This window comes from Anabas testudineus, chromosome 17 (genome assembly GCF_900324465.2).
Source record: "Anabas testudineus chromosome 17, fAnaTes1.2, whole genome shotgun sequence".
In the NCBI taxonomy this organism is placed as follows: Eukaryota; Metazoa; Chordata; class Actinopteri; order Anabantiformes; family Anabantidae; genus Anabas; species Anabas testudineus.
Genome location: NC_046626.1, coordinates 5,563,365 through 5,575,980, shown reverse-complemented (window position 1 = coordinate 5,575,980; position 12,616 = coordinate 5,563,365). Strand labels below are relative to the sequence as shown.

Here is a 12,616-nt window from a genome sequence, read left to right as displayed (position 1 = left end):
CACATGCATACTTCAACACATTTCCATCAGGTCTGAGGGTCTTTCTTCTTTATTTAGATGGTGATGGCACAGAGCCCTTACATAATATAAATGTAGGTCAGCTTAAACTGTACACAGCTAATCCTTTCACTTTATACAGTCTTCTTTGTCCTCTCTGCTCCTCGTTATTCTCCTTCCTCCTCTGAAGACTCCTCAGCCTCCTCCAACCACTGAATGAACTTTTGGAGCTGTTGAAGAGAAACATAAAACAGAGCCGACATAAATTCTGCACTGTCGAACCACTGTCACAGCTGATGAAGGAAATATATCAAAAACTAATCATTGAAAATAAATAAAAAAGAAATGTATAAATTACTTGTTGTTTGTAACATGTTGTTAATTGTTTCAATATAACTGATAATGAATCACTGCATACCAGAGGTAAAATTAGGCAAAGAAAATTAAATGCAAGTAATGCTACGTATGTAACTGTTGGGTTCAATTGCACTGCAACCATCAAGCAACCAAGGTGCTCAGATGTTTTGGTTTTAAATAGATTTCATCACACACTAAAAATCTGCATTGTTCAATTGAATTATAAACCCTTTTGTCTTGTGTGAGCCAGCACATCCTGCACCTACCCCCTGGTTTTTGCGGAGCTGTCGGCTCTTGTCGGTGGTGGCTCCCTGGGAGAACCATCGTAGTATCAGTTCTTCCTCCAGGATCTCCAGCTGGTACATGTTCATCAGGACCTGGATTAGGAACAGAGCAGCACTTTTAGCTCCAGGTGCCATCAGCGAATAGTGATGAGTAAACTAGTAAACTTCCTAAATGACTGCAGATGTTTTAATGAACAACACACGGATCAACCCTGACCTTGACCATAGCAGCCCAGTGACTCTCCTGCTCCAGGAAATGCTCCTCAAAGGCTGACAGACAGTCTAGTTGGTCCCGTGCTCTCTTCACATAGTTCTTAAACACCGGTGCCCATTTCTTCAACAACTAAGAAGGAAAAACTACATTCAGCATATTTTTTTCAATCATATGTACAGTTATGTAAATGTGGAGTAAATAACTACTGGTAGTTAATTTACCGGCAGGAGCACAGCAACATATTGTGATGTGGTGAGCTGCGGGCCCTGCTGTTGAAAAGGATACTCCAGAACCACTCTGGTTAAAATCTGCATCACCTCCTTCAGACTAATATTGTATGCGTACCTGTAAGAAACAGTGTGTTAAAGTTAAGGTAGAATTACGTGGAAAGACAACAATACGTTTACAAGCAACTGTCAGTTGCTCCTTACTTGAGAGAGTTGATCTCGAGTACAAGATTGTCGCAGCTGATGTTTTCCTCCAGACCTCTTTGCAGAGTTCCCAGCACCTCCATCTGGAAGACTACACGTGAACAGAAGAAATGTTACAAACACAATAAGCTTTTTATATATTTTATGAAAAACAAAAATCAGACTGCAGTTTTCTTGGGCAGAGAATTGTTGTTCTAACTGGTTTTGTGGTTGATAGGTTGTCTCTTTGGCCAGTAGGGGGCAAACATGCCGTTCAACAGGCAGGTGAGTTAGTCAACTCCACCACTTTTACCTTTGACATCGTCCATTTCAGGGGAGGGGATCACTGGATCATCAGGACCATCAGGCTCGCTGTCCTCACTTTCGCTCTCAGGATCTGGGTTCAGCACCAAACCTGTTAAACAAAAAACATGCTGCTCGGACTTGGACCCCAGTGTCACGGGAAATGCCAGATTGACAGACAGATTGTACAGACTGTCATACCCCAGAGACACTGCAGCAGCTCCTCATCTTCTGTGTCGTCCAGATTACTGTTCTTCCAGATGTAGCCTTTCCCCTCTGCTCCAACCTCTGCTGGATTAAAAACTGGAAGACAAAAAACAAATTATCATTTTAAATATTTTAAAAAAAATGTATTGCTCACATGTGAAATTCCCACACATTCAAACACATATGCAAACATGTCATCACACAGCTGCTGTATATTGTTAAAAATATTATCATGGGGACAAATTATCACAAAATACAGCAGACAGCACCTCTTCACATTCAGGTTTTGAAGTATATTTCTCAAAAATATCAGATAAAAGTTTCATATTGTATCTTTAAACTGTTTCATAATTTGACAACACAAACCTTTCTGTTTGCTTTTGTCTTTTCTTTGATCGACCTCGGCACCGTCACTGAGGAATTCATCATCATCATCCTCTTCCTCCTCCTCTGGGTGGTGCATGGACACCACGGTGCCCTCTGGGAGAGAGATTTTTGGTCCAATCACCACCTGGGAAACAGGCAAATTAACATCTGTAAGTGGTGCTAAATTTTTTAATTATGTCTGGTGTCATGATTGAGTGGTTTGCGAGAAATATAAGGCCAATATTCACAAAGTGTATCATCTGATGCTGCTGCTGAAAAATCTTGAGATTTTCCAAACATTTTTAATTTGTTTACAGCTCTATTTAGGCAAGTTTATGCATACTCATTTATCTATTAAACTATTTGAGTAGAAAGTTAATTAACTGGCAAACAATACAAATTTTGTTGTAACACATGTATGTAACACATTAGCATTGATTTTACTGTTACAAAACAAATATTTACAGAGCGTCATAACTGCAATTTTCCACCTATCTAAAAGCAGTTGTAAGAGAAATACGTGTGAAACGCACTTGTTATTGTTTAGTTGAGTGTTTGAGAAGATTTATGCTACTCTCATAACCTAAAAATGGAAACAGGGGATACAGCTAACCTGTCTCCACATACCAGAACAATCTCACTGACAAACACATCATATATCATGTTTCCAGTGTTTCAGTGTCCAATGTGGATGGTTTAGTTATAAACTAAGTTGATGAAATGTCAGACTAACAATTATTTAAAAATAGATGACAATACACTATATTACTTACATTATAAGCCAGGACACACTGTTTATTAAGCGTCACACCTTCTTTGACCTCAACCTTGTCACAGACCACAGACTGTCTGATCACCACGTTACTGGCAATGTGAACATTATTCCAGATGTAGGCATGGTCCAGGACTACATTGTCACCTGTTGCAGTAACATAAGAAGAACACTAATTATACACATGCACATGCAAATTAACATTTCAACATTTAATAGTGCAGCCCAGTGAGCTCACCTATGGTGCAACTGTTACCAATGACACTGTTAGAAATGTGACAGTTAGCACCAATGCTAGTGTCGCAGCCAATTAGAACATTCTCCTCCATCTGGCTGCCATGGCCCAGGCTGACCCCAGAGCCTCGATAGACATTGTGGCGAGAGTATGTGCAGCTTCTTCCCTCATTGTCTGTGAAATTAGCCTCTGGGGTAAGTGGGTAGATCCACCTTCGTACAAAGTCCGATGACACAGAATCATACATTAGCAGATTGGACACTCTGGCACCGTAACCATCCTTGGTGACGTGCATGTGTATCTGGTTTCCCAGGATCTAAAGAAAGAGAATAAATTATTAAGTGACAGATCATATTTCATATGTCCAAAAAGATAACTTTGTTATGGCTGCATAATACCTCTTCATTGACCAAGATCCCTTTGACAAAGTCATTCCTACTCTGGTAGTCAAAATTGTCAGTAAAGAGCTCTGCAACCTGAAAGATGAGGACAACCCAATGTTACCACAGACAACAAAAATCTATTTACATGTTCCTCTGTCTGTTTTAAAACTGACCTGTGGGGAGCAGATACTGATGTGGCAGTCCAGGAGGTCATGCCTGATTTCAAACTCATCACTTCCACTATGGAAAATATTCTGCAAAATGTCAACAGGATCAACTATCATAATTCAATCCAAATCCTAAACATGTTCAAGATTTGATAAACCCACACCAGAGTTAGTTACCATAGGAAAGTGTACTTTCTTCAGCCCCTGTGTCTTCTGGTAGTGTAAAATTCTCTGACTCTTGCTGTCAGTAGCAACAATAACGTCATCTTCCTCACAGCGAGACTTGTGACCTGGTGATGATTCCTTAAAGATCATTGTCATTACTGAGATGTTCTTCTCCATCTTTCGTCGATGTCTGTGTACAAGACAAATGAGACACAGGACAAATATTTAGTATTAGAGTGAAGTAGCAAAGGGATCATTATATTTATAATTTATCCTTAGTATAGTAAAAGATTTTATGCTATGGTAAAAGATATCTTCTCTACCTGTGCTCTTGCAGGGCCTGGCTGATATCAATATTCGACACCACATCACCGTAAACCAGCACAAAGTCAGAGCGCACAAGATTCTTTGCATCAACATCCCTGAGCACATCTCCCAGAGATCGGTACAGGTCAGAAGTGATGATGTGGACCGTGTTTGGAGAGCTGGGTCGGCACCACTTTGACTTCCTGTCAGACACAATGTCAGGTCAAATTATTTTATTTAAGTCAAGCAGAACAAAAGTAGCTCCTCGCACAGCATTTGAGAAACTTACAGTAAGTGATCCTTGATTTTACTGGCCATCCAGCAGCAGAAGATAAATGTTTCTTGCACCCCGGTGGATGTGAGGAACTCCAGTGTGTAGTCGATCATGGCAGCGTTCCCCAGTGGCAGCAAAGCCTTTCAGCAGTGACAATGTGACAGATGACGTTAGCAGAGTGAGTAAAGTAACTGCACATGATGGAGGCTGAACACATTTCTTAATCGCCATCAACAAAACTACACACACTCAATCAAGAGTTCAACTGTTGCATGTCCAGATATATTCAAGCGGTTTAATCAGACAGTGCAGAACTGTCACTGTTTACAGCATGGACATAAGTTAGCTACCATTAGCATCCCTGTTAGCTTTGCTCACTGCCTACCCGCGGCTGGTCTTTGGTCACAGGGAAAAACCTCCGGTTGAAGCTGTCAGCGACTAAAACAGCCTGCAGCAGCGGCTCCTCTTCTTCCTGGTCACCCGCACCTTTTCTACCCGAAAGGCCGGGACCCGGCCGAGTCTGTTTTCCTCCTTTACCGGCCATGTTTCTGTTTGACTCCGAAGCGCTAACCAACCACTCTGTCGTCAGACACAACTACGGTGGCGCCAGTAGGACAATCTGCTGCTGTGGATGTGGTGCAACTGGGGGTCGCAGCTTTTGGTGTTGAGTGATTTATTATAAGAAGGTATAAACAATAAGGGTATTAGAAATGTAGAGTCTTAAAATGAACTACTACTGTTTCATATTTGCCCCCAAAACAATATCAAATATCTAACATTTTCAATTTTAATATATGTACAGACTCAAGGACCTTATTTGTTGAGAATTTACTTTGGAAAATCATCAAGATTAATTTAATTTCTTCACATCAGAGGCTGACCCTTATACAAATGTAATAATAATAATTTAAAAAAACTAAATAGTAAAAAGTAAATGTTCGGGCATACACACCAGCGAAGCCCTGCTTTTTAAAAACATAATTGATGATCTAAATTGACATTTGTGCTGTACACTGCCAGTTATTCCCTAATAATACATTATAATTAATATTTAATTGTATTTTGGGTTAACTAAGCCTAAAAAGTAACTAAAGTTGTCAGACAAATGTAATGCAATGTACTTTAGAACAGCTTTTGAGTCAACTCTGGTGCCTGTAAGAGTCCAGTGTCAAAATTTAATGTAGAACTTTATTATTTGAGAGGCTATTAAGATTGTGTGTTGCTTGTTCCTAAATAAATTTAGAATTAAACAAATTACCACTAATTAACTAAGACAGCAAACCTAAGGTAGTACTCAAAGGCAACCGAATAAATACACAATGTAAAGAGAGTAAGAGAAATACAGTGTCAACAGTCAACAACATCAATACAGAGAACTCTATATATATATCTCACATATTCTGTATATATATTGAGTTCTCTGTATTTATGATGTTATTGTGTATTTGTTTGGTGTGGATCTTTTCTGGTTGTGGTTCTCTTTCTTTCTGTTTGTGTTGAGAACAGCTGTAATAAGGCAATCAACAATCTCCCTCTGGGATTAATAGTTTCTTTAATCTTGAATCTTGAACATGTGTCCTAAAATACACCCTGAGGAAATTAAGAGGTATTTCGCCTCATGACAGAAGTGGAAACACAACTACAATGTCTTAATCTAACTATACTTTTACTACATTTCTACTTTACCTAATACAAACAGTTCACTTAGCTCATTCTAATGTATTTAAAGTAACTTTTTGTTGTGAAATCACTCTTGGATCTGAATTATTATCTGAATTTAAAATGATCAGGTGAATTTTGGTTACTACACTAAGATAAAACAAGATAGCTAGTTTATTATGTGAATCTTCTTTTTCATTTGTATTACATTATTGCCAGAATTTGTGTATACGTACATCTGAACCAACATGTTGTACTTTGACAAAGACAAAAGCATCTGGTTCCTGCCATCCAACAGTTTAAACAAGAACCTTCATCCACTGTCTCGTGAAAGCTCAACAATTTGTCACGATGTCCTCAACCACCTCACTCTGCCTCACTGCCAGGAAGCTATAGGTGATGTCTGGTTATTTTCTTGGCATGCTCCAACACTGAGTCATATAGCAGGGTTTTGGACTTCCAGGAAGATGGAATTCCCTCAAATCCAACCTAGGAGAATTAAAATGTCACGTTTTGTAAATTATCATACAATATTGGCATGTTATTGAATGTAATGAATGTTAGATTAGCACACACCTGAGCACCAAGACATGCTCCAATGAAGGATCCTCGGCTGCAGGTGCATCCTCCACAGCTCATAGTATCTCTGATAGCCTGCTCATACTGCTTAGCTGTCAGGACTCCATGCAGCGCTGCTTGGAACGCACCTGGCAAACCTGAAAGAGCGTCAGAACCAGATGTGAATGACACGAAAGGATTTTTCAGCTAATCACCTTAATGTGTTTTGTAAAACACAGAGACCACAGTTCCAGAGAGTGAAAGAAGTGAAAATAGCTTTTGGGAGGATACCTCAAGTGTTTGGAAAAACAGACGGAATAAGCTTCTGAGGAGTCGTGGATAAATTCTCCTTCACCTGATGAATGTGCCCTGAAATCAGAAATTAAAGCCGAATAAATGTGGATCCATATTAAATGTATATTTTTGCATGTTCCCTTGTCTTTAGAAAACAAACCATATGCTTCAATTGTTACACACACTGTAACCCATGAATGTAATGTAGTCAAGCAACAAAGCTCTAAGCCCGAACATACCAATGACAGCTTTGTCCAGGTCCTGGGGCTGCTTTCTGTCCTTGTCACTGAGCTGATCCAGCACCAGGTCCAAGACGTTTGGATCAGGACCATTCAGAATGAAATGTTCCAGGAACCTGTGGAATAAGTCAATGTACAACTTATATGTTTATGTTTAAGGATTTCTCTTCCGGCTGAACATTTTTACTTGGCAGCTTAAAGTTCCAACCTTCATGTTGTAAAATTATCAAAATGCAACAACCTATAGTCACCAGAGATAATTAACTGAGCATGAAAATAGGAAAGTTAACGTGAATCAGTGTATTGGATGAATAAGCTGACCTTGCTGCTGCCAGAGTTTCTGCCACGCACGCGTCATTGTTCTGAGTGACACGGATGGCCTGCTCCACCTTTTCCAGCATGTCAGGCTGTCCTGCATAAAACGCCACAATCGGAGCCAGTTTGGCTATTCCATCAATCTGACAGTCGTCCTCACAGCCTGTAGCGAACACAACGCCTTAGTTAGAAATGTTTTTCTTACTCATATGACACTTTTACAACACCGCATTTATACTGGGATTTCACCTGTCTCTTCTTTGCCCGCATCCACGTTCTTCAGGAAGCTCTTTAAACTTGCTTGTCTCCACGGCCCCTCAATGGGCAGCTGAGGTCTTGGACCTTGAGCAAACAGACGTACAACATTTTATCAAAAATTATTTTTCATTCTTCTTCAAAAACATATGCTGGACAGTTTACTTACCTCCTCTCTCTCTGTAAGGATCGTTGACGGGCGTGTCATACTCGGATCCTGGCCCAAAGAATTTCAATGTGCGCTTCTTCAGATCGTCAACATCTAGACCTGGTTGAATACATCAAGCTTTAAAGTCATTTGACACTTAATAATAGACAATCAAGATAGTTTGCACCTGACATGAACATATGGCAAAACATTTTGCTTAAAAACTGTAGAAAGTAGAAAAATATTTCTACAATAACAATAATTCTCATTATTATTATTATTCTCTGTCTTTCATTACTCAAGGTTATTTTTTTTTCTTTGTGGGTATATATTTGAACAGTGGTGGTAAAGTGTACTAAGATCTTTTATTTAAGTAAAAGTAGCAATACAACAGTGTACAAATAGTCTGTTGCTAGTAAAAGTTCTGCAATCAATTATTAATTAGAACATTAAGGTGTTATGTTCATCACTTTTTTGTTTAAGACTGAGTTTACTAACACTTTATCTGCTGTTTTAATGATCATATGTTTATAATGTCATAGTTATAATTATAATTTAAATTCAAATTTGAATTGAACTTTACATACTGCTGGATAGCTTGTGAATTTCATACCATCAATCAATAATGTCTAGTGACTGTACTGTATTTTTTTATTATTAATAGGACTCATTTTAAAAAAGTAACTTAATTAATAAATGTACTGGAGTAAAAGTACAAAATTGCTCTTTGAACAGTATTGAAGCAGATGTATGAAGTAACAAAAAATGGAACTAAAGGGGAAAATCTCTTAAAGCTGTGTAAGCTGAAGAAGGAAGCCTACTGTACCTCCACATTCTGACAGGGACTCGAGCAGAACATACGCCTGGTCTCCGTAGCAGCTCTGCTGACCCGTCTTCCTCCTGTAAAATGGGTTGGCGGACTCAGAGCAGAATTCAGGGTTCGGATATTGAGCCAGAATCCCCTGAAGCTTGTTGAGGTCGTACACCCAGTGGAGGGGCTGCGCTGCAGGAAGTGAGTCAAACAGACAGTTTAAGTCTGATCAAAAATAGTTAGCTGAGATGAAATGGCAGGACGTGATTAAAACTATATTTGAGTTTTAGTGAAGCTTTGAAAAAAAAAAGACAATCTTAAGAAAAGAAACAAGAGAAACACCTAGAAGCTGAGCTGAAGAGTGAATATTATGCTTTTATTATACGTTTATAGCTTTATGGAGTGTTATGGAAGAGGGGGAAGAAAAATGTTGACAACACAAAACACGATGTAACAGTTGAGCATAACATTGTAATATTACCTGCTGCATCAGCAACAGCAGAACCTACAATGGCTCCTATTACTCTGTCAGCCAGAGCTGCAGCCATCTGGAAAAAAACAAGTGAATTAGGTTGTTTAGCATTTAGATTCATTTAGGATGAAAAGATTAGAAACAGTAAACAAGGAAATAATGCATAAATCAGTAATAGAACCATAGTATTCATTTATAGTTCAAGCTTTATTTGTAAGGTTTACACGCACACACATACACACATTTATACATACATATTTATATGTTATGAGAAGTATTAAGACACAATTGACACAGACTGATGTATATATATATAGTTATAGAAGTATCTAACCGTGACATCCCCTAAGATGATTTTATCGGCACTCCATCACGTGTCCTGTCTTATCTCCGTGACACCCCAACGATCGTAAACATGGACGCCGAGTCCCAGCCTCCTCCCGCTATACTGAATTAAGTGATTTTATGTGTTTTCATATACAAGCAATGGGTGTAACAATCGGACAATCTACCGTCCGTAGAGTATGACCTGAATGCAGTATTTTTTATCATTTTTATTTACAACTCTGGCCTGGGCTGAGCTGGTGCCTTTTAACGTTGTAGATAACGGAGGCTAATGTTAGCTCTCAGACATGAATAGATGCTGACGATGAGCGGTTTTACCTTACTTTCCGTTTAACCTCGAAACCAGCTGCAGGTGAACGATTATGCTAAAACGTAAATTAAACGCCGTCCACGTCCTGCTCCCACAACAACATGTTATGAAAAGCGTTATCTCGATAGCACCGCCCACAGAGAGGAAGAACATAACCCCGCCCTTGTCCGGTCACCCTTTGAACAGACTAAACGCATCCTCTGAAGTTACAACGTTATTTAAAAAAAATAAGAATTAAAAATATGAATGAGCTTTTAGCATAATATTGATAAATATAAATAAATTAGGGTTGTATTTAGGAAATGTTACACATATAAAGTAACACTACTCCGACTGCACACTGGCACAATTATGAGTTTGGACAGTTTAAAGTAAAGAGCGCCATCTACCGATCAGCAGAGGTAGCACACAAGTTGGTGAACACTTAAAGCTCCTGTGTTTTTATGAACAAATGTCTAAACCTACATGGAGCCTCTCAACCTACTGCATTATACAAACTTTACAAGGGTGCAAATTCACAATAGTACAAAACAGTGGTGTGTTATTGGTAAGACAAACAATTTAAAAAAATAATAATAATAACTTTTAAAGCTGAGATCCTCTGGTAGAAATTTTCTGTATGTCCCTGATGTCAGAATGACAACTAGAGGTGAAAGAGCTTTTTCAGTTAGAGCCCCCTAAACTCTGGAACAACTTACCTGAGGAAATAAGATCAGCTGACTCAGTAACATCTTTTAAATCCCTCCTTAAAACATACCTCTACCAATGAGCCTTTTGTGATCTTCTTTAAACTAAGACAAATCTTTCTTTGGGAAGACTTCCCATTAACTTAGAATGTCTTTCCGTTGGAACTGGTCTTCCTAAGGACTGATGCTGTAGTTGTTGTAAGCTGTGTTTGTATTATTGTTTTGTTTGTATTATTTCCTCCTGCACCCCAACCGGTCAAGGCAGATGGCCGTTTAACTCGAGCCTGGTTCTGCTGGAGGTTTCTCCCTCTAGGGGCAGTTTTTCCTCTCCTCTTTGCTTAGTGCTAGCTCAAGTTGATCTTGATTGTGAAGCACTTTGTAACTTATCTTTAGAAAAGTGCTCTATAAATAAATTTTATTATTATTATTATAAAAAGTACCATTCCAACGTCTGAGAAAAAAGACAATGAGAGCATTTGAAGAAATGCTATTGGAAGTGTATTTAGGTATTGAATGGATTTAAAATTCTTTAAGTTGCCATTTTGACACAAACATTACTAAAAATGTTTCAGATGACTGTTTTATTCATGTGTCTCTGTAAGACGTGGAAGTCAGTCACGGACAGAGAGGAGCTTTTTATGTCGCATGTCTGATCACAGCCCAGTCAGCAATGTGTCACAGCAGGTATTTTCATCCCATCATCTTCAGCAATGTTAAAACATCTGTTGTGGCGTCATTCACTGGGAAGTGGCCAAAAGTGTGACACGACTCAATGTGTGAGCCCACGGAGAGCAGCAGAACAGATTTACAATTAGTGAAGGTAGTGGTAGATATTTGATCTAGAAATAGATATTACAGACCGTACGAGAAAAACTGAGATACAACGTATATCACAGTCAGCTCAATGAGCCACAGCTGCTTTGTATTATATAAATATATTAATCAATTCTGGCAGAGAAACTGGCAAATATTATGGAAGCTGTCATGGAAGACGTAATGTGTCAACATGAGGTGTAAATTAAACCCACTTAACCCCTCCACCCCTGTGAGCCCCCCAGTCTTTATGACCCTCTTGGCATATCATTTAATGACATATTTACAGTAACACACTGGGCCGCGGTTTGTTCGTTCATTTCCTATTAGCTGCCACCACATGTAACTCTCTGCCTCTTCCACACATACCTGCAATCAGTGCATCTTCCAGCTATTGCCTTATTTCTGCCTATTGCTGTTGGCTTGCATGTATTGAGAAAAGAGGGGTGTGTCGTCTACGTGCGGGTGTATTACGATACCTCGCAGCCTGTTTTTATTTATAGCGTGCCTCCTCCCTTTCATAATTGTAAAGTAATATCACATGCGATAATTTCAAGCATACATGTCCACATTGCATAGGACACACGTGTCCTGGACGTGTCAGAGCCATTCTCAGAAAGATTTTCAAAGTGACCACATGTTCTGCCCCACCCTCCTCCATAACTCTATGTTTCACTTTCTTCTTGAGTCAGGGCTAAGTGACACCTATGCCCTGAATCCTCAGCAGGTGCACAATCTTATCCTCTCCTCTCCTCTCCTCTCTATGTCCCTGTGTGACCCAGCTCCACATTCTAGTGGTGCAACGGTGCCAGCCGAAGCAAATTAGACACCAGCACCCCCTCCTGATAAGTACTTCTCTGTCCTACATCCATTATTTTTAGCAGGGATCCAAGCCTCCATCTACACTTAATATGGGAAAAGAGTGCCTCATATTTTCTGCCACCTCTAAATCCATCATATCGGTCTTTCTTCATTTGGTGTGAAGTAGACTGGCTTTCAAGCAACTGTTCCCAGACCCCCCTTACTGACACACACACACATCCAATCCACTCATTTATATCTTTTTTCCTTGCACATGCACCATCTCCCTCCACCCCCATCACCGTCTTCCTCTGTTTCTCCCCAAGAGCAGGTTGGTCCTCATCTCCTCACTCCTCCCACTTCAACAGTAACACACACTCAGGCATGCACGTACACACAAAGCTGTCACCCCAGCAACCACCCTAAGCCCCCATGCTCGATTACACCCCACATAGACACACTCACACCTA

The 12,616-nt window shown here is 39.5% G+C and overlaps 2 protein-coding genes across 3 annotated transcripts; both read right to left on the bottom strand.

Annotated features, from left to right (window-relative positions):
- Positions 1–31: 31 nt before the first annotated feature.
- eif2b5 (eukaryotic translation initiation factor 2B, subunit 5 epsilon) lies at positions 32–5,037 on the bottom strand. Its single transcript, XM_026374686.2, has 16 exons — positions 4,826–5,037; positions 4,456–4,580; positions 4,184–4,369; positions 3,873–4,050; positions 3,702–3,782; positions 3,544–3,621; positions 3,149–3,461; positions 2,912–3,057; positions 2,139–2,283; positions 1,767–1,868; positions 1,576–1,677; positions 1,284–1,374; positions 1,074–1,197; positions 856–981; positions 621–731; positions 32–227 (listed from the first exon to the last, which is right to left on the bottom strand). Exons 1-16 carry the CDS (start codon positions 4,982–4,984, stop codon positions 165–167), a joined length of 2,130 nt encoding a protein of 709 aa, XP_026230471.1. The 5' UTR covers positions 4,985–5,037; the 3' UTR covers positions 32–164.
- A 938-nt stretch (positions 5,038–5,975) lies between these two features.
- On the bottom strand, positions 5,976–9,975 carry LOC113171337 (crystallin J1A-like). 2 transcript variants are annotated; one of them, XM_026373629.1, is made up of 10 exons: positions 9,855–9,975; positions 9,201–9,267; positions 8,735–8,911; positions 7,930–8,028; positions 7,755–7,847; positions 7,512–7,668; positions 7,191–7,306; positions 6,949–7,026; positions 6,676–6,815; positions 5,976–6,588 (listed from the first exon to the last, which is right to left on the bottom strand). In XM_026373629.1, the coding sequence occupies exons 2-10, from the start codon at positions 9,265–9,267 to the stop codon at positions 6,490–6,492; spliced, it is 1,026 nt and encodes a 341-aa protein (XP_026229414.1). In that variant the 5' UTR covers positions 9,855–9,975; the 3' UTR covers positions 5,976–6,489. The 2 variants fall into 2 exon arrangements, with proteins under 2 accessions (XP_026229414.1, XP_026229415.1); XM_026373630.1 differs by having other exon boundaries at positions 9,860–9,975.
- Positions 9,976–12,616: the final 2,641 nt, after the last annotated feature.